The 22393-nt window shown below is 39.7% G+C and overlaps 1 protein-coding gene across 3 annotated transcripts in view; it reads right to left on the bottom strand.

Moving 5' to 3' along the window:
- LOC122835821 (neural-cadherin-like) overlaps window positions 1–22393 on the bottom strand; it is a 139676-nt gene that overhangs the window by 114991 nt on the left and 2292 nt on the right. The window contains exon 1 of one of the 3 annotated variants that reach the window (XM_044125207.1): window positions 15841–17327. The exons of 1 other annotated variant lie outside the window; for it this stretch is intronic. In XM_044125207.1, the coding sequence (XP_043981142.1) occupies window positions 15841–16840 (1000 nt within the window). In that variant the 5' untranslated portion in view covers window positions 16841–17327. Of the gene's footprint in view, window positions 1–15840; window positions 17328–22393 lie in introns of those variants that run through there. One more of the 3 variants, XM_044125206.1, reaches the window with a different exon arrangement.

Here is a 22393-nt window from a genome sequence, read left to right as displayed (position 1 = left end):
AACATCTCAGGACAGCTTTCGCAGCCATGTGATCGTTTCCCCGCCGCATTAAAAATCTTCTTGTTCACAGTTCAGCCGACAGAACTTTCAAAGTTGCCTGCGTGCTTATCAGTGCCTCCTCGGGCCACCGAGAGCAGGGCTGCAACCATTGTTATGCTCAGTTAATTGGACCTTTGGGTACAAAAGGTTGAGAAATTCAAGACCAAATAAATAAGCAGAAGCATCGAATTCCCATGACATATCCCCACGCAGGCTGAAATTTTCCCTTTTTCATTCTAGTCCATAGGCGGGTCTGTCTGAGCGGCTGATTCATTAGAGTGCTTCAGGAGGGTTCTATCAACCCCTCGGCTCAATCACACACCTACCTCTGTGCAAGTTGGTAAACTATCAGCCGGCTTCTGTCACAGCCTATTCTGTGACATATAAATTGTTGTTTAAAGTGATGTTTTGTGACTGGGAGCAAAACTACTCCTGGTTAATCAATACCACAAAATCAATTCAGCTCTCTGGGGGAAATGAGAGATGCCCCAGCATGCCAAAGTGGAGCCAAAGTGAAAGTTTAGGAGGGACGGCGAAAAATGCCAAGGAACAAAGCAGTCGCCAAGCGAGCTCAGACGCCACTGTGTTCATCAGAAATCTCTCCACATTTAGGCAATCACAGCGAACACAATAGCGGATGATTAAATTATGTCAATAACAAACCTCCAACTCAAACCTCTGCCTCCCAATAAACCAGTGTAGCCGAATCACAGATTAGATTTAATAAAACAAAACCTTCAGCACTGGTTCTAAGCTTCTCGTGCGATGTGCGAGCCATGCTCATTTATCACAAAGGTAGACATCAGGTTGCACAGAGGCATTCAGGGAATCTGTGCGATTGGAGGTCAGCGAGACATTTACCTGACAGCACCTGCCTCGGAGTAAAGTCTAGAGCTGACCATGTCTGTTGTAATAGGCATCAATAATGCAGACGCTTGGCCCAATAAAAACTCCCTGTCACCATGACGGTCTTCAAAGCACCGTGCCAAATGCAGCACTCACATCTCCCACAAAACCGCACACAACAAACTAATATGTGTAGGTTGAAGGATGAGGTTTCCACATCTGTGTGACAGATACAGCAGATACTCACTCATTCACTGTCTCGGATTTAATTATGTTTTCATCCAATTCCTCCCTCCTCTAGCTGTTGCAGTTATAGTAGGAGCCCACTAGTCCTGGGTTTAATATTAACCCTCTGGTTGACTCACATTAAACGCAGTTGCTGTCACCGTGACTTCGTGACGAGATGCGGGGTTTCTGCCATCGGTTTTTATTCATTAAGTCGCATAGGGCTGCCGCATCCCTGTAGAATCTCCCACCATGAAAAACAACACTTCAGCAAAGCCCACTTCAAACAAAAAATAAAGCGAAAGATGATGAGCTTTGACTGCTGCCACTAAGAAGTAGCACAGCATTTTCGTCATGACACAAAGACTGCAAAAGGATTCAGCTCAATCAAAACATGCAACTTCTGTGGCCTTATGGCTGCATAGTGTAAGAGCAAAACACACATTTATTATCTGCACTTTACTGAAGTGGTTCCTAACCATTTTGCCTTTTAGTTTCTGGTTCCGTTTAGCTACATACACTATACTTCTCTGGTTCAACGTGCTTTTCCTTTACATTTTTTTGACTCATTGCTTCAGGTTTAAAGTATGACAGGTGTCACTCAGGGGCCAAAACAAGCAACAGTTCATTGTGTTGAGGACTTTTTAAAGGGATAATTTACATATTCAAAAAAGGTGATAATCAAGGTTTCAAGCAGTAAATATTTTTCATGAAGTTGATTTGATGGTCTTGAAAGCTGAAATAATTGCATCTCTAAGCAGGACAAAAAAAAAGAGCTTTCATGTCTTAAAGTGAGACCAGTTTGAATAAAACTTTACAGCCTTTCAAGCAAATTTTATTTTAATAACCTAAAACCAGAGGAATCTTTGCATTAAATTTGCAGCTGGTGACTTCTGTAAAATATGCTTTATACATATTTGTTAAAAAGGTCACTATGTCCTCACAGGACCGCATGGGATAGATAAAAAACAAACAAAAAAAAAACCAGCCTCTCTCCTTCCTCTCTGTGGTCCTACTGCCATCTACAGAAATACACCGCTCAGCCAGAAACAACCAATCAAAGCCAGCCGGAGAAGTTTTACACTGTTAATCACACTTGTGTAAACAGCAAAAGCACAAATTCTTAACAAGTATAATTTTGGTGTAGCTTCTACTGCAAATATCTTCGTACACTTGAAATAAGGCAAAACTAATTTACATGAAACTTTTCAGAAAAAATATCAAAAGGTACTTGTTTCATTAGCAGATAATTTCACTGATAAGACATTTTTTCTTGTTTTACTGTGTACGGTACTCAGATATTTGCACTACAAACTAGCCCAAAAATTCTAAGTAAGATTTTGTGTTTTTACAATGTGTGTGCAAACCTACTCCACAGCTCCTTCACAGTTTATTTGTCTTGAACTAGTGACAATATAGTCAGTATGTTCTTAACAAATATGTGAAAAATGTTTATAAAAGTTACATAGTGCAGGTTTAAGAGTTCATTTATGTTTTGCACAAAATCTCATCCAATACCTGGATGAGAGGAACCTTTGTACATCCGCTCAAAGAAACTGTGAGCGGATAAAAAAACATTTTATGTTAGAGCAACTACCTAATGGATAAGTAAATAAAAACTTTGTTTACTTGGACTAGCTGGATCTGGATGGGAATCTTCTTAAAAATTGAACATGCTGAGTTCGATTCTAGTTTCTTTCTTCTGCGGGTTTTTGTAACTGTTGGGAAGTGACTTATCCCAAGTTTTCTGTTTTCTGCATTTATAAAATTTGTCTGACACCAAAGGTGACAGAAAGTTGTCTTCAACAGAGCTCTGTACTCGCATAAGACATTCAGAAAACCCATAAATACAACTTAACATCAATGTTTGAATGTGTATTCATTTATTAATGCTGCTGAGAGAATGTGGCTCTATTGTTAGAGCATTTTGAGTGGTCCTTTTGACTAGAAAAGCACTAATTAAAATCTGCATATTTCTCATTGTATGCAATATTTTTACCCTTCCATTTTTTTTGTAAGGGAGTAATTGATCAAAAATGCTATGCATTCTGTTCTCAGTATATGTGAGTCTGACTCAGTGCACATTGTCTTGCAGAAAGTTTTTAGATTTTATTCTAGTATCACATGTTGATGTGCCCCTAGGCAAGGCAATTAAAGCCCAAGGTGGCCACTGATCTGCATATAGGCGTATAAATGTGTGTGGGTGTGTATGTGGAGGTGAATGAGCGAATGTGGCTCTAGTCTAAAGCACTTTGAGTGGTCATTATGAATTTCCTATGTTTCACAGAAATAGGATTATTTGTTGCGTCCAACCCCTTTTTTGTATGTAGACATAATTTTTGTGGTAAAAAAAAAAAAAAAAAACAACAACAAAAAAAACATGCTTACATGATTTCAGTTTAAAGGTTCTTAAAATAATAGGCCACTATGATGTTTTGGAGATTGAAGTTGTTTTAAAACTAGAAGTCTGCTTTAGTCCTGATCTCTGTTGAACTAGCTGCTAGAAATATCAGAGACTCACTGATCTAGATTTCTACAAAGTAAAACACCAGTGGAGTTATATACAGCAGGGAACATATTTTCTGCCTATTACTAGTTATTAGAACCACTCTTCAAAAATCCTGAATTGTTCCTTTAAAGAGGGGATATTATATAAAATTGACTTCTTTGAGCTTTACATCATGAAATAGTGTTCCCCTCATCAAAAACATGCCTGGAGTGTTGCTTTGACTCTTTCATGCATGTTTGAGGAATCCTTGCATCTCCTGTGGCAACCATTCTGGGGCGCCTAAACGCTTGTCTCACAAAACACTGCCCGTTTCCTCCAAGCTCTGGGACCTGCAGAGAACGGTTGTCAACAGCATAATGGAGGAATACTGTGATGACGTGCTGAAGGCAGCGTGTCGCTAAAAAGCAGGAACTTCTTGAAGAGATAGAAGAAAAATTGGCAAATTGCTGAGTCAAATTTCTTCTAGGTCACTCTTGATGTATACAAGATTTTTACACCAACTGAAGGTAAAGGTTACCTGATTGTTCTTTAAAAGGGTTCAATGGGCCTGGAAAATGCATAGTATTGCTCTTTTAAGAGTTTGTATCAACTTAATATCTGCCTTCCAGTGTCTAACTCTTTGGTGTTCTCCCTTTATTGGAAAAGAGATTGTTTTTTGTGCTAATAGTTAGTCAGAGCAGGCCCAAGAGAAAAAAAAGGACTTCTGCTTTATTATTTTTTCCAAGGAGTTGGAAAAGGGAAAAAGGAAAGCTCCTATTTGGCTGAAGTTTAGAGTAAGCTGGAGCAATCCGACATTCCCCTCTTTGGTATTGTTGAACGGGAAGGATAATTGAGATAATTATTAGAGATAAAAGTGGAGGAGGCGAGTGCAAGGATTCCAAGGGTAGAAGCATAGTTTTATCCTGAGCTATGGCATTGGACTTGGAGTGATTTAGGTGTGGTCTTGTCCAATTATTTTATAATTCGACTTAAAACAACTACAAACTCAAAAGTGCCAAAGGTTTACGTGACTTGCATTTAATAAACTAAGGCTGATTATATTACATTTGCAAACTATTCTCTTATGAGAAAGATTTAGCCAGATAGAATTCAGTTTGGCTGCTTGCTTCACTTTTTTTTAATTGTGTATGAGACATAGAACAATTTTAGATTTCAAAGAAACCAGTGAACTGTTTACAGGGCCTCCAGACAATGGCTAATTCAGACACCCAGTCCCTGGTTAGGCTTTAAGAAGTCAACCTTTAAAACTAATGATACGAAGAAACCTATTTAAAGCTAACAGTGGAAAAAAGACTTAAGATAACAATGCATCAAAGTGCTGAGCAGTGCAACGTTTGCTAGTTTCAATGTTCACACATATGTCTCTGTTTGAGACTTTTATTTTTTACATATATTTAAATGTTCTAAGGCTAGCAAATTGTTACTTACTGGCAGCAAAATATTGCAAACGTTGGATCCTTAAATGAGAAAGATGATTGTCCAAAGGATGTTTTGCACCTAAATGAATTGCAATCTCTGTTTACAGCTCTCCTTGTTATGACTCCTGCTGTGGGTGATTTAGAAGTCATTTGGCTGAACATTTTTGGATGCTTTCCTAATATGTCTTTCAAATTTAAGTTGGGAATCCAAATAATACCCAGGTACTTGAGGCAATATCCTTTTTGGATTTCTTTGCTACAATTTAGCTCAATTGTATTTGATTTAAAAACACATTGAGATACTTTTATTGCAATTTAAGAACCCAAGAAGTAAAAACAATTCTTCATCTGTTAGGACTCTTAATCCAATTGTGGTGAACTTTTGTCATGTGTTTCATTTTATTTTAGGATTAATTAGTGTTTGTTTTTTATAATCAGTCCAATTCTTAGGCTCAATTCCTTGTAGTATCCTCTAGTATTTGAAATTTATTTTTATTCTTGTCTGAACCGTACACCTTAGTTACATTTATTTGATCTTCGTTCCTTATTTTCTGTCTCTTTGAGAGCTCAGAAACTCAAATGTGTAGTATTTGAGTTTCTGTTGTGTCTCTGGTACTGTTTACATATTTTGGTGTCTAAACTCCCAGATCTACTCAGTATCTTCCTTCAGTGTCTTAGCTGCCTGCACTCCCAAGCTGTCTTCCATCTGCTTGTTAACTTACCTGTCTAACATTCCAGTAATCAGGTTTTCCAGAGTAAACACTACTTGGGTTTTCTCACTCAGTGTGAAATCATCTTGTTATTGCCACCAATCTGGTATCCTATGCTCATCTTGTGCTACATTATTTTGGCTTCACCCCTGGACCCTAGTTTTTATAAGTTTAGAGTATCTTCTCCAGTAAACGGTTTATTTTCACCTGCCTCTGCCATGGCTTGCTGTGAAGCTTTGGCAAAATGAATGTCGACTCTAAATCATTCTGTCTTGATTTACACCAACTACTCTCCTAGATGTGCCTCAAATTCATAAAATAAAAAAGAGAGGGGATTAACTCTGTACATTCGGAGCAATGTGCAGAAATAAAGAAAGTAATGGAGGGATTACAAACGAGGCAAGGAGGACATTAGCTCCCGCATCGCATCAGGGCCTGGATGAAGCATTTTCCAGCCATATGAAACATAAAGCGGCACATGAGTAATGATGATCTTAGGGCAGAAAATCAAAACAATCCCCACATCATTCTTTAATGTGCAGCAACAAGAGCTTTCAACATCTTTCCTACATAGTCAGTTTGCTTTGCTTCACTGATCCAATACAACCAAAACCTCATTAAGATTTTTCAATAAAAATCATGACAAAAAATAAAATATTACTGTGATTCGAGCCTCCTTCACGGGACATCTAAAAATGGGTGGAGGTCCAGGGGGAGTTGTTGAATCCAGACACCTGGCACATTTTCCAGATATTGAACACATTTATCGTTTTTTATAAACACTGGATTGGACGAAGAATTGTGAGACCATTCACACTTTATCCCCTTTTAAAACTATTCCATACTCTTAAAGCTTTGTTGGCCCTCTTGATGAAGACTTTGGCTCCAGTATACCTCACATTAAAATGATCCCACTAAATCCTCATTTTAATTCTCTAATAAAGAGAGCACCAGCAGAGGATCAGTACTTCTGCTCTGAGGGCTGTAAAAGTCGACCCAACATCTCTGCCAGACAACGCACATTTTTATGTGCCATCACATCCCTTCATGTTTGCTCTTTTTTCTTCTCCTAGGGGTAGGTATTCCTCCTCTAATCTTTCCTCCTTTTACCTGAAAGAATTTTGAAACGCTTGTGCACATTGGTGTTTTTGCAGCTATATAGTAGCACCTCACTCCTTCTGTGCCCTATAACCCTGCTATCTGCACTACAGGGTAGAGTACATGCACACCTCATTCCACTCCTGCCCTCTGAACAGTCTCTCGCTTCCATCTGACAATTACTTTTCACCAAGCCGACCTCTCATCAGCAGTCAACAACTTTCTGTCACTCATCTGGCTGCCCTTTACTTATTTTCAGCGAAGCTTGCAGAGACATACAGAGAAAATACACACACACACGCATTCTCATTGGCATGTATTAACACATTCCCATCTTGTTTTTTTTTTCTTTATCTTTCTCACCTTTGCCTCTCTTAAATTTTGCAATCTCATCTCAACGTTCACGCCGCTTGCTCTGACCTTTCCGAGTCGCTTGTTTCCACTTTAAGTATCTTTTTCCAGGTGTAGAGGAGAGGAGGTCTCTGTTTCTTCCTTGCGCTGATCTTGTTCATACAGCTTTAATCACATCTTTCAAAAACACAGTGGCAAGCACACCCTTCCTACCTGCGAGGCAGAAGATGCATGCAAAGACTTTGGAAGATGACGAAGACTGCAGGGAAGTTAGACAGATCTGATAAATGAGAAGCCACAAAGCAGAAATCCAGAGCTGCAGACTTGTTACAGCTCCAAAGCAGAGGTGCCGGAGGTGACGAGTCTAAGAATGTGGATACTTAACACGAAGCAAACACATTTAAATAATTAGATATGCAGATAGAAAAACAATTCCCACGCGTGTACACACAACCACACGCATGCTTGCCATCACAATAAAAACATGAAGCCCAATCCCCCAGGAATTCTTTAAAAACTGTATTTAATAAATGCAAACGTCTTTTTGTGAAATTGTTTTCTACTTAAACAAACAGCCCTTCAGTCACAAATTACCAGAGAAAAAAAAAAAAGATAGTCTCTCCTCAATTCATTTCACATCACAAGGGGGAATATGCAAATTTAGTTGGAAGGAGGTGGGGCAAGTTGGAAAAGAGAAATTGGATTAAAGGCAGCATGAGGCAAGATGCTGACTGCGAGACAGAGATGGGGGAGGCGAGGTCGGAAGAAAGAGAGAGAGGGGGAGAGGGAGAAAGCTCCCAGACAAAACATCCTGCAAAGAGGTGATTACCACGAACTGAATACCAGCCTGCCCACAGATAACTAAAGACGAGGGGGGAAGCAGCTCAAGCCCATTTAGGGCTGCACCGCGTGTTCAATACTCCCCCTACCCCGTCAAATACCATTAACAGATTCCCAGTCAGGTGCAAAGAAAGTGATTCTTCGGGTGGGGACAAGCGAAAGCGAGGAGAGAGGAAAAAAAAATCCCCATCGCAAATCTAAACTGACGTCCTCTGTGGGCCAGTGGAAATCCTATAGAGAGAGAGCTGGCGATGGTCCCTGGCTCCCTCTTGACAAAACAACACTGCATAACCAGTGTGCGAGTCGTGAGTCATGGCCTACTTCCACTGCCTTTACCTTTTCTTTTCTCTACAGATGGTTTGATACACAGAGGGTATGCCAGAAAAAAAATATTGTTTTCTCGGGGGATTCTTAGAGCACTGAATATAGTTTAGAAGTCAAATATTGTTCCAGCATTAGCAGGAGATCTTGTCAAGAAAAAAGGAAGACTGCTCTCTCTGAGCCCCGAGGAAAAGCAAACTCTTTAAACAAACAAGGCAACGCTACCGTATGCTAAATTTGATGCTTCCACAGAGGAAATACAGACCAGTCAGGGGGTCCTGAAGTCATTTTTATTCAGCAATAAGGTCCTAATTAAACTCAAATCTTCTAAAGCATCTTGTTGTGACACGTGGCTACGTACAAACAAATTGAAATTAAGCTTCTCTCCTGCCCTACTGACACATCATTTTCTGAAGTTTTGACGAAAGGATGATTAAAAGACAAGAAATTACCAAAGTATTAGTTTTGTTCCGCAAAAAGAGAAAGCAATTCCAAACTTTTGGAGGCGTAATTAAAAAAGAAAGTGGTGTGATGAATCACGTCTCTGGGATGGTAATATGTAGCATACGGATATTGTTTCAAAAATGAGCGAGAGTAATTAGCTCAAACCAGTCAGAAAGAAGCAGTCAGATATGACAGTCTGCTGCACTGTGACATTAACTAATCAATTACAGCAGAAAATACCAATCAAAACGATGTTTAATTTTATGAGAGCAGCAGCATCTATACCAGAGTTACGGTAAATTATTTCAATCAAATCCATGATGATGAGAATCAACAATGTGGGTTCCTGACTGGCCTGAATGGAAAAACAAGTCAAACCCTTGTAAACACATCCGTTCCCCTCGACTTTATCCACTTTTATCGCAAAACAAACCCAAGGTAGTGTGTATTTCATTGGGATTTCAATGGTAGATGGTTGGGCAGGAAAGGAAAGATATTTACTTTTTAGATATTTTTTTTACACCTGAAATTCTGAAGTGTGGCATGTTTGCGTAGCATCTAAAATGGTAACTGTAGGAGTCACAGAGGTCAGAGGGCAAAGTAAAAACAATGTGTGGTGGAAAACCAACATTGTGGATCACTCTAAACAGACAATCCCCGCTGTAAAACAAGGTGGTGGAAGCATCATGCTGTGGTTTCCTTCAGCAGGGACATGCACGCTGCTCAGAGTTGGTGGTGACATGTAGCATGGATGGAGCGCAATATTGGAGGAAAACCAGTTTGAGAATAAAAGAAATTTTGACAGGATCATCTCCTAACAGGACGATGATCCTAGAAAAATCAGCCAGAACTATAATGGAATGGATTAGATTAAAACATATTCAGTTTAAAACGGCCCAGTCAAATTCCAGAGCTAAATCCTATTGTGAATCTGTGTGAAGATTTTCAAGAATTGATGTTCACAGATGAACGCAATACAATACAATTGAGCATAACCAGTTTGGGACAAAAAGGCAACTGGGCAGAAACTGTAATGTACAAAGCTGTTAGAGATATGCTGATGTTTTCATTTGTTTTCATTTTTAGAAAAGACTTGCAGCTGAAAATGCACCAACAAGTTGCTCTTATAGTTACTGACTCAGGCGGGTTTGAGTAACAATGCATACAACACTTTCAAAAGAACTGGGAAAACCTCCTAATGCACTACACTGTGCTGGTCTGCCAAAAGGTACACAAAAAATACATTACGATTTGGTTGTACTGTGACAAAGTATGGAAAAACTAAAGTGATATGAATACTTTGCAAGGCACCCTATCCTAATATAGATTCTGATAAGTGCGTCAGGCTACACAGGTAGTTCAGTGCTCAAACATGTTAAATCCTCAGACCTATTGTTAGCATAGACCCTGAGTGTTGGCTTAGCTCACTCTGTTTCAGGTAAATCCAAAAGGATTGACGCCACACTGTGCGTAATCCTGAAGTGCTGCTCCATCTTCCATCTACATGCACAGGCGGTATATCTAACTGTCAGACTTGGCTCTTTAATCTCTATTTGAACAACACTAATACCAGATTTTGCGATGGCTCTAATCATAATGCTGTACCCACCTCAAACTTATTAACGCGAAAAAGCCTCACGCCACCTTGATTAGCTTTTCATGCTCACATTAACTGCTTAATGAATGCTTTCACTATACATTAAGTAAACCTGCATTCACCACCTAATAGCAATGAGTACTTTGTCCACCACACAAAATGTTTAGAAACTATTTGCAGGAGTGAACATTAACATAAGAGTAATTGAAAAAATTCTGAGCGATTGCAAATGTATTGATGTGCATTATTGATGGTGTCTGATGATGGCTATATTTGGGATTAGTTTAGGATTTTTGAATTGAAGTGAATATTTTTTTTTCCTGTTCAAACTTGTTCTCAAACAATATTAGATTGATATACATGTTTTTAGCTAGACAAAGACAACCTAGAGAGTCAAAACAACAAATAGTCATACTCTTTAATATTAATATGGGACTTGTAGTATTAAAAGAATTATGAAAGTGGTGAAATTGCATAAACTTAATTCCTGTTTTCAAACAAGCTGCAGTGACTACAGCCTTTCTTTTTTTTTTCTAGTAACGCCTGATCACCTCTGCACATAAGCTTGGCAGAATTTCTGTTGATTCCACAGTCTTAACTGCGGGAGTTTGCAGAGTTTCCTCACATGAACTTCTCGCTTCATGTTCCACAACATTTCTACTGGATAAAGGTTTTTGGTTTTGAAATTTCAGCTATAACCCAGAGGTCACTGTTCAGTGATCGCTACATGCAGGGAAACCAACAGGGCCAGACCACCGCTTCATCAGATGGGGCTGTGAAGAAACAACACCGTTTCTGTGAAGCTCTGCCTTGTATGCCATTGGCGGGTTTTTGTTTTGTTTTACATCATTTACATATTATACTGATAGCACTTATTTTGTGGCGATCTCTTTCTTTTATGGTTGTACTCTACACAATCTGCAATTGTTTCAGTGCCTGTATGAACACTGACATCAAAAGTATTCAAGTCTAGCATTTTATTTTTTTATTTTGTCATGTTTTAGCCACATTTATATTTTATTTGAACATTGTCTATTAGATCAAGACACAGTGAAGCTCAGCTCTAAAGTGCATGAAAAAAATGACTTTTTTTTTTTTTAAATTGGCAAAGTGCAATCTGCATATGTATTCTGTGCTCTTTAGTCTGATACACATAAATTAAATCAACCTCAATCCCAACATTGTCACAGTGAAGTAGTCATAGCTTTGTTGGTGAGTTTTAGTGAACAGATAGGAGAGATGGATCAGAATATTGGGGAGATGAGTGGAGTCAGAAGAAAATTGATCTATCTACTACTGTCATGATGATGGTGATGAGCCTTCCAACAACAGTGTTAGACATATAACCAGAGCTACAACTGAATGCCTATCTATGCGTTAAAATGACCAATATTGAGCTTCTATGCAAATCCATATACACATCCCCTAACACACTATCTTTTCTTAAGCAGCTGCAGTTGATAACCTGTTTGAGGCTCCAAAAAACCTTAAATTGGGGAAAAGGTCAGCCTTCCAGCAAGTCAACACAATTCAAGAAACAACAAGAAGCTCCAACAGAATCACTTAGATGAAAGCATATCCGTTTGTTAGAATGACCTGACCTAGATCCATTTCAGAGTCTGTTACATGACTTGAAAACTCATAGTTATAGATGATCTCTCTTCAGTCTAACTGAGCTGAAGTTATTTCAGAAATACGAATGAACAAAAAATGTGTTATGTGTCAGAATGTGCTCAAAGTCCAGACCTAAATCCGGCTCAGATTTTGTGATTAGATCTGAAAATTTATGTTCACAGACATCATTTGGCAAAGGAAAATTAAAAAAAAATTAAAACCACGAGACAAGCAAATCTACAAACATATCTTCCTTGCACTCCTACACCCAATGTTTTTTTTTAAATTACAGCTTTAATGGGGTGTGCTGTGGTGGAGCAGGGGGTTGGCACGCCCCACACTTGGAGGCCTTAGTCCTCGACACGGACGTCGCGGGTTCGACTCCAGGTCCTGACGACCTTTGCAGCATGTCTTCCCACCCGCCTTCCTGTCTGTCTACTGTCACGAAAATACGAGCCACTAGTGCTGCAAAAACTCTTCAGAGAAAAAAATGGAAACATATATGTTTTACTACAATTAAAACATATATTACTACAGTATGCACAAAACACTTCTCAGATTTTTATTTTTAAAACTTCAGAGCAATTAATCTAATTTATTTTAGTTCCTGACAATATGCTATACTGTGTTAGTCTCTTACATAAAGTAGCAATAAAGTACATGAAAGCTTATGGTTTAAACGTGACAAGTTGTAAAAGATTTCCAGGTATGTAAATTACAGGGCACTGTAGAAGTATTAACAGGTTAAACAACGGTAGTACAGAGCAGGAGTGATAATGATCTTGACTAATCAGAAACTGAAAATAAACAATGACGTTTATTTCCGGCATTCTGACTTTTCCAAAAACATCACCTTTTCTTTCAGTGGCGAGCTCTTTAAACGTCAATTATTTGTCTGCGTGAACTAATCTTTCAACCTCTTACATCGCCTTATATCAGAAAACAGAATTTTTCGGCTATTTTCTTTTGCACTTTGATGCTTGAGTAGTTTTAATGTTTGCTGTAAACTGCTGTAACTATGACTCTGAGGGATCTGCTGTCTGCCTGTAATCTGATGGCAACGTCTTGTTTGACTCGCAGCAGGTGATTGCCAGTGCGGCGGACAGCTCTGTGCCTCGGAGAGTTCACCGTGGTAAAATAAGTCAAGATGACGCAACGCATGGGGCCTCATTAAAACTATTGCTTTCACGCCTGGGGTCAATTTTCATGTGACCACACAGCCACATTCGCAGACAAAACAAGCATATACAAAACGCTCTCTGATGCATTTGCGAAATTGCGGCTTTCATGTCCCAAAATTCATTACAGAGAGATCTCTAACACCAAGTCACATTGGAGACCTGACTCAACCTCTATAAATACTAATCAAAAGGCTAAAATTGGCTTATTCTATCAGAGAGACATACATGTATGGATCTAAAATGAGACAAGCAGAAGAAAGGCCTGTCCTCCCAGTCTCCTGTCAGGATTCTGTTTGAAAAGCCAAAGTCACAGGATAAAAATCATGCCATGCCTTTGATCATGAGAGGAGAGTTTTGCAGGTAAGAGAGGTACAATGAAAAAAGATATCTGAATATCCCAGTCCAGACCTGCTGAATTTTGCTACTCACCTGTTAAGTGAGCAAAAGAGAGAGAGAAGAAAGATTTTTATTTTTTTTTAACTATATTCCCTCTCTCCCCAAATCCTCCAGACACCTACCTTTGCAAGAATGCATCTCAATCAGGCATGCAATTACAATCTAGAACACGCTGTGAAACGTAACAGCAGCAGGCAATTTGAACGAAAACAGTGTACGCTGTTTCCTGCACACCGTGAGGCTCAATTAAGAAGCAAATCATTTGGATTCAACGTTTTTCTCGTTTTTCCATCTTCCCATTTTTGAGCTTAAAGTCTAACTTTTTTTTTTTTTTTTTAGCAACACACATACATCAGTACAAATCTCAGCTGCCGATAATTTCACCTTTTCCCCGAGCAAGTGAGATGTTTCCTGACTATGGTAGTGCTACTTCAAATCCCTGGGCCTAGAGAGCGAATGTGAGTAGGATTAGAGGGGTAATGCCAGCTGATGAGAGGCAGAGGGTCGCAGTGGTTTGCCACTCTACACGGATTAGCTCTGAAAACAACTTCACAGTCCAAAACTATGTCAATCAAGGACACATAATTTAGTCAATCTGAAAAGGTCCCTTCATGAATCACCATTCTTCTACATTCAATATGCTTTTATTGTTCAGTTGCTTTGTGCAGTACAAAACAAATAATAAATGCGTCATTACTGTGAAAATGCAATCCTGGTGTTCAGGTGAAAAAACAAAAAACAAAAAAAAAACACTTTTTGTTAAATTTTAATCACAGTTTCTAGCAGGAGCCCAATTTCTGCTATTTTCAGTGTTTATTATTTTGTTTTCTATGAAGCATTTCTGAGCTCAAAATATAAAATAGGCTGGTCAACACAGGGGTTAGAATGATCAAACTGGATATTTTGTGTTTGTCGCTAAAGCGGTTACCACCAACGGAGGGCAAGGGCAGCAGCAGCACCCACCTCAAACACAAACGGTGCATAAATTAGCTGGGCTCAGTTAGCATAACTAACAAAGTTTTCATCTGTATGGGTCCACCTCAAAGTAAAATATTGTTGAAAAATGCCAGCAATCTATTTTAAACATAAAAATTATAGAGGGAGAACACAAAAGGTTTGTCTCAAAATTAGAATAATACATAAGACTGATAAAACAACATTTTTTTATAATGCAAGAATGTTATTTTAAAGCCATGGAAAGGCCAACACTATCATGGGGAAGACTACTGACTTGACAGTCATTGACAATCCCCACAAGGAGAGTTAGCCACAAAACCTCATTACTGAAGAAGCTGTGGAGAAGCGCATAGTGCTATCTATCTATCTATCTATCTATCTATCTATCTATCTATCTATCTATCTATCTATCTATCTATCTATCTATCTATCTATCTATCATATTAATTTAAAATCCTTATTAGTGGTTTCTTGTATTGCTAAAACTAATTTGTTTCTCTAGATGTTAAGGCATAATAATCATAACACAACAAACTGCCTAAATATATCACCCTATTGATATAGTTTAGTGATATTTCAATAATACGAGTTTCACTTTTAGAAACTCGTATTCTAAATCTAAATAAATTGCACGAAATAATTCTAAATTACTTTGTGCAATTTAGAATTGCATGAAATAAACAATCATTTGAATAATCTTCTAATTCAGTGTTGCCCGTAGTCGGTCCTCGAGGGCCGGCATCCTGCATGTTTTAGTTATCTCCCTGGTTTAACACACCTGGATCAAATGATGGCTCATTAGAAGCCTAAGAAGAACAATGACATGCTGAAAAGATTGTTACTACCACCAGGGAGAGAACTAGAACATGCAGGATGCCAGCCCTCTAGGGCCGACTTTGGGCGCCCCTGCTCTAATTTGTTGAGATAGACTTGTATGTGTGGAACTGAGGCATTTGTTAACTTATCCTGATTGAATTAAAGTTCTAGTTGGTTCTCCGGGCAACATTTTGCAGCCGCAAAGTCTGCATATATATCGGCCGCCCTAATGCCCGTTATGAGTTTAATCAGTGGGTCAAGTCTAATGAGAGGGCCTCAGGTGATGAAAAGTTTCGAGTCCAGATGGTGGCACAGTTTAACCAAGTGCATTTAATGTGCAGCATTTCATTAAAGTAGGGCAAAATCACTGCAAAGCAGATAATTGTGCAGAAAATGAGAGGAGAGGCGGGGTGTTGTGGTGTCGGGGTGTTATGTGGCCTGAGTTGAGCTCGGATAGACCGAGAGATATTCAACACACCTCGTTTGTCTTGAATCTTAACAGTGAGCTCCAGGAAAGGCTCCGTCTCCCTATCCAGCCTCCGGGTTACTGTTATATCTCCACTGTCGCGTCCCACGGTGACCGGAGAGCTTTCTGACTCCGGGTAAATGAGCTCGTAGGCAGCAGACTGAAACCTGGTGGGATTTAGGCTCATTAGGACTGAGCCGACGCCGGCGTCCTCAGACACGTTGAGGGAGAGCACGGCGCTGGACTCGAGGAGCGCCCTCGGCGACCGTCCTGCCCTCTCTGGTCCGCGTAAATCAGCGGTACGCGTCATCCATCGCTGTGGTGAAACAGTAACTAACACAGCTTTGCTGGTCAAAGGAGGCCAGCCGTGATCTCGCACGTACAGGTAAAATTTAATGGGAGAAAAGAGACCCAGGATAGAGTCGACGAGCAAAACTTCCCCCGTTTTCGGGACAACATAGAAAGTGCCATTCTTTGGTTCGGAAGCGAACGTCAACTCTGCGTTCTTTCCGCTGTCCTCATCGACAGCTTCCAGTCTGTAAACAACAGTACGGAGCGCGGTGGTGTCATCTAAACTTATATGAACACTGTCTGTGCTCACTAAAGTCGGTTCGTGGTCGTTGGTGTCCAAGACGTCCACTTTCACCAACGCAACCTCGAAGACGACAGATTCCGACGCGCACGTCTGGCAACACAACCCGACGGTGAGCAGGTATTCTGAGCGTGACTCTCTGTCTAAAACCCGGGAAGTTTTCAGCAGCACATTTCCCCGCTTGTGGTGGGCGAAGACGTGGAAATCCTCGCTGCCATTTCCAAACAATTTAAAGTGTATTCCGGAGTCCGGGCACCATTTCTGCGCGTCGATGCGCTTCACCGTAATGCTGAGTCCGTTCACTTTAGACGCCGCTGGCGAGTTCTCAAAAATATGTCCGTGAAAGAAAGGCAATCGAGCCTGTGTTATATATCCAGCTGCCGGCATTAGAAGGCAACACAGCAAAACACCCCAAATCATGTTGGTGGCAAGTTATGCACCTCCAAACCCGGGGGGGAGGGGAGGGGGGCCTGACGAGAAAATCCTCAAAAAACAAAAGAAAAACACTTGAGAAACATTTCCTTCATAGTTATCCACGGTGCGATCCGTACAGGTCAGCCCCCTGAACTTTAAGTCTCTGCAGCCAGGGAGATCCCTGCCTTGGCTCCATGAAGGGTCTGCGTGCAGGCAGACGGTCCAGTGCGCTGCAGGCAGTTTGCCGTTCTGGTATCCAGCGTTCAGCACCAGAGAATCGGACAGCGCCAAGCGCGGGGGCGTGTCGGCGCACGGGGACGGAGCGCCTTGTTGGTGAACCCCACCCTGTGCGCTGGTCAGTAGGGTCTTTCCCTCAAACCTCAGCACAGGGACTGAGTCGTTGCACGCACTGCATGCGTCTTTGCAGCTGCGTATCACATACGCTCTCTCTCTCTCAGGATAAAGAATTGTTGTTAGAAGGAGAGAAAAAAAAATCTCTCAAATCATGCTTCCCGTCCGCAAGAAGACCGCTGAAGATATGCGCTTTTTCCCACCCCGCGCTGCGTGCAACTATTAAAGTATCCAAATACTGGTTACACGGCGCGTCTTTAAATCTGCATGAGTCGCTGAAAGGTGAATTACTCATGCACAGTACTCATCTTCTCCCTTAGGGACTGAACTCATGACCTAATGTTCCCAGGTTTTATGTGGATTTAAGGTTACTATTCCCAGCCTGCAATGCATTGATCGAGCCACATCACAAGCACTTTTGGTTTGGAACCCAAAAGAAGCAAAATAAACTACAGTGTGTGCCTGAGTTTATATGCAAAGGCAGAGATTTGGGTGGTTAAACTATGCAAACACGATGATTTAAGGCAGCCTACGCTAAATAGCTCCATATGTCTCCGCAGCCAGAATGTGCGCACCAGAGTTCAAATTAACACCGTCACTCTGCGTGCTCTTCCTTTTCTTTCTCACTTTGCTGGCGAGCCAAGCACTGGGAGAAAAGATAAATAAATAATTTTTAAAAAACCAAAAAACTAATCTGTAGGTGGGAACGTCTAATTCCCACTTAGTATAAACGTCCAATTCCCCAGCTATCTTCCAGCCACCAAGTGGATGAGCCCCATATGAATTTTGCTCAGGTTGAATATTAAGGTCCACATTGAGATTCTTTGTACAAGGGAACATTTAATTGGCCGATACAGGGGATTCTTTTTACTAGCAATTGTCATAGATGAAAGATGCATAATTAACTTAGGATGTTTATGCAACCTGTGGACAATCCCTTTTTGGGGCTCATTTATCAACATGTTTCATTTGCATAGGGACTCTGTATAAATGTTGGTTATGCTTTAAGGAGAAAGCTTGAAATTGAATAGACTACACTCTAAGGAACACAAAACAAGGAAGTAAAGGCAAAAGAGAATGTGATGTCAATTCAGCCATTTTCTTACTGGAGCTGTGTCTGAATCACAACTTTCATCCATCTGCATGGACCCCATTTTTAACTAGAATTTCCCTCCATTAACTGTACATTGTCCAACATGTTGCCCCTGCTTGGGCCAATTTTCACCTAATTTCCTTTGCATGAACCCCGTATCCTGACTGGACTCCCACTGAGTTTTGTTCACAAGATAAGAAATAGACACATAGGATGTTGTCTATTTTCTATATGAACCCGTACGTGTCCTAGTTTCTAACCAGAAGCTGTTATCCTATATCAAACCTGTAAAGACAGTGGATATGGAACCATTTGATAAATTGACAACTGAGGCTGTGATGTAACCTGTGGACAATACTGCTTGGGTCCCATGGTTTTAATCTATTTCCTTTTAATATGATCCTCATGACAGTTGGGTTGTAAGTCAGAATGCTAAATATTAAACACATTGAAGAGTTCTGCTTTGTCAGAAGAAAAAGGGAATAAAAAGCAATAGAACATGTCATATAAACCATTTTCCATATAGATCAATACTTGCATGTATTGAGAATGAGAGGCCAGTCAATGCTTCGGTACTCATAAAAACACATCTCAATAAAAAATTCATCAAAGCAGCTGCTGAAAGATCCTTATCAATTCAAAAGCACCCAGCCATCATTGCAGTTTAAGCCAAATATTTTCAGAAACTGATTTTTTTTTTTTTTTTTTTTTTTTTTAGGAAATAAGTCTGACAACTCAACATTGAGCCTGCAGATAATTCAGAATCAGAACTTGGAGCTGAAACACAAACCTCATATCGGTTGATTGTTGTACTCTTTTATATGTCACCAGAACAGCCATCCCACCCTTCTGGCTCCTTTTGGTAATATCTGACCTGAGGAGGAAGTTGTTATCTCAGAAATATTGCCATTAAAAGAATCAAACATTTTATGCGACATGGGAACTGCTGGCAGGAAATGACCTCATGCAAAATTGCTTGCATGTCAAAAAGAGAGGACTTCAAGTGATCTCACTCCTGCTTCTTCTTTGAACATTTAAACAGCTTCATGAATGCAAATGAAATCCCATCTCTTACCATGTTGTCTCTCATGGCAAGATTCAGTGTGACTATCTATCTATCTCTCTCTCTCTCTCTCTCTCTCTCTATATATATATATATATATATATATATATATATATATATATATATATATATATATATATATGGCATGGCGAGGGTGTGTAGATAGAGTTTAGTTGAGGTTTGTCTGTCGGCTAAGATGAAACACTAGCATACACCACATAAAAATAACAAAACTGTAATGAATGTTGAAGAAAAAAATAATCATGAAGCAGCCTCATCAACTCTCTGACGGGTAACTGGGAGCTTCAGGGCATTAAAGAGAGGAGAAAAACACACACCAAAGAAAGCAGTCAATGAACATTAGAAAGCTTCATGCTTATTTAATAAATAATTGACCAAGTCTATCCCCATTTATCCAAACTGATGCAAAGACAGTTTCTGAAAGCAACGATTTAAACCTTGTATCATTTAGAATAGAGTACCTTTGCTATTAGTGGAAAATGAAATGAGGGACTACTCTCAAAGTGGGCTACATTGTGTCATTTTTGCTCTGTTAGACACAGGTTATCAATCATTCCTTTTTGGAAAGGAGGCTTAACTATTACAAAATCATATAAAGGTAGTTTTAACAAAGTTTGAAACCCAGTAAGGTTTTCTTTTTTGCAACAGACCCAGTAGCGTTTCTCCTTTTCTTTTCTTTTTTTTTTGTCAAATTATAAAAATAGACTGCTGTGCTGATGTCAAGGAATAATAGGCTGGGAAAAGCAGGTTTATTAGAGAATGAAGGAACGATTAGAATGGATGACTAGGCACGTAGAGCTTTAAGGTTGCCATTTATGAGTGAACCTTTGGAGTGAGCATTCAAGGCAACCTTGTACCCCACAATTTTCTCAAAGTGCCATTTCTGGAAACGCCACAACACCCCACAGGAAAGGGAGCTCTGTGTACTGTAGCATTCATGGGCCCCCAGGACATTTTACCTCCTCAAAACCTGAAGGCAGAAAGCAGTTAAAGGGGCTGGATAAATATAAAGACATCTCCCTCATGTATTAGGTACAGCAGCTAATTAGATTTGATCTATGATCCCCTTAAGGCAGCTACCACCTAACATTAGCTGTGGAAACCATAGCTGCTTATTAAAGGCAGTATTAAGTATAAAGCAACGTGTGCAACCAGGTTGGAAATTTACTTTAACTCATCATGTTGCAGAATAGCAAAGCACTGCATGCAGTGCCTTGTAAAAGTATTAATTGCTCCTGAACCTTTCACACTTTATTACAATATTAACAGAAACTTCAAAGTATTTTATCAGGTCTCTATGTGACCGAGCAACACAAAGTAGTACACAATGGTGAAGTGAAAGGGAAGTACAAAAAATTATTTTGTCTACGGTATTTGTCAAGCTTTAAAACATGTCACAGATCACATTTCACTTCATTATCTAAAAATAGAAATAGTGTGGCACAACTGCAAATCTGCCAAGATACGTCAATCCATCTAAACTGAGAGCCTGGGCAAGGACAATGTTGATCAGAGAAAAGGCCAGTAGGCCCTCTGCAATACTGGATAGATATCCACAACTTAGGTAGGAGAATCTGCACCTGTAACAAGTTTTAGTAGTGCACACCAAAAATTTGTCAAGAGGAGAACCATTATTGATTGCTAGCCTACAAAAATCATGTTTGGAGTTTGCAACAGGATATGAAGAGAACCAACAACATACAGAAACAAGCCAGAGCTAAAATGGATTGGTTTAAATCATATTCATATATAAAATGGCCTAGTCAAAGTCCAGATTTAAATCCAATTGAGAATTTGTGGCAAGATATAAAACCTGCTTTTCATAGATGGTATCCCTGTGAAAAGCAGGGAGAGAATGCTTTTCACAGCTTAAGTTAGAAGGATGGCTAAAATGTAACATTTCTGGATGTTCAAAGCACATGGAGACGACCAAAAATATGTAAAAAGTGTGAAAATGTTTTTCGACTGCCTGGAATTTCAGCAGAAAAGCCGGCCCAAGTGGCTGGGGAGAGCTGCTGCTCCCGCATCCCGACCCCGGATTAAGCGGAAGATGGTGAATGGATGGATGAATGGGTCTTTAATATTCTAATGTAAATTTTTTTTTAAACTCCACACAGTATTTGATGTTCCTGAATTGAACATTTCAAAGAGCTTCAGTAAACAGGAACCATATCAGGCACTTAAAGCAAAAGAGGGAAAAGGCAAAGTTTCAGTCAAGATTAATGAATACACTGTTCTTTAGAAATAGAACCCTGGGAACCATGTCTTGTTGGAAATTCACTTTTACTCTAAGCTGTGATTAGCAAAGCCTGTGATTTAAAAACTTCACTTGGAAAGCAGCTTTATGCTACCCTTAACCATGGAAATCAAAACAAAAATAAAAATCGACAAATCTCAATTGTTCGTCATCATCTGCATGCCAAAGTAGAGTTGGTGGTTTTTGGTTTTGTTTTTTGTAGGAGCTAGTGTTAGCATTCTTTGAATCATGGTTCAGTCAGAGCATAACCTTGGATGCAGAAAAAATAAATAAATTAGCTCTTTTTCTGAGTTAATTAGCCTATCAGGTCTAAGCCATTAGTCGGGCTGTCGCTTCTCTACCAGTTCAAGGTAATGAACTAACAGTGTAAATTCAACCATGTGCTATTTATGAAGCTGACAGGATCATGACAGATGCGTTAGGGTGGAAGAGAATAAGATAATCTAGTGTGAAAAATAGCAAGAGGTATCTGAGTAAAGAAGACTGACAATTTCCGTGCACATGAAGGTCATGGAGCATTTTCTAACACATGGCTCTCAAACTGTGGTACAAACACCACTGGTACTTGGGCAGCCTTTGATGGTACTCAAAAGAAATTTGAGTATTAATTATTTGCAAGGTAAACAAAAGTAAACTGACGATGTAGTGGAGAACACTAAAGCAGGAACAAGCAGGTGACTACATGCATCAGACATGCATCCATGTCTGATGTGTGAATTAGGATCTGGGACACAAACACCCAAACAAACTGTGTTGCTACTCCAAGTGAGAAAA

This window comes from Gambusia affinis, linkage group LG08 (genome assembly GCF_019740435.1).
Source record: "Gambusia affinis linkage group LG08, SWU_Gaff_1.0, whole genome shotgun sequence".
Lineage (NCBI taxonomy): Eukaryota > Metazoa > Chordata > Actinopteri > Cyprinodontiformes > Poeciliidae > Gambusia > Gambusia affinis.
Note: the sequence above shows the minus strand (reverse complement) of the source record. Positions and strands in the feature narration are given on the sequence as shown.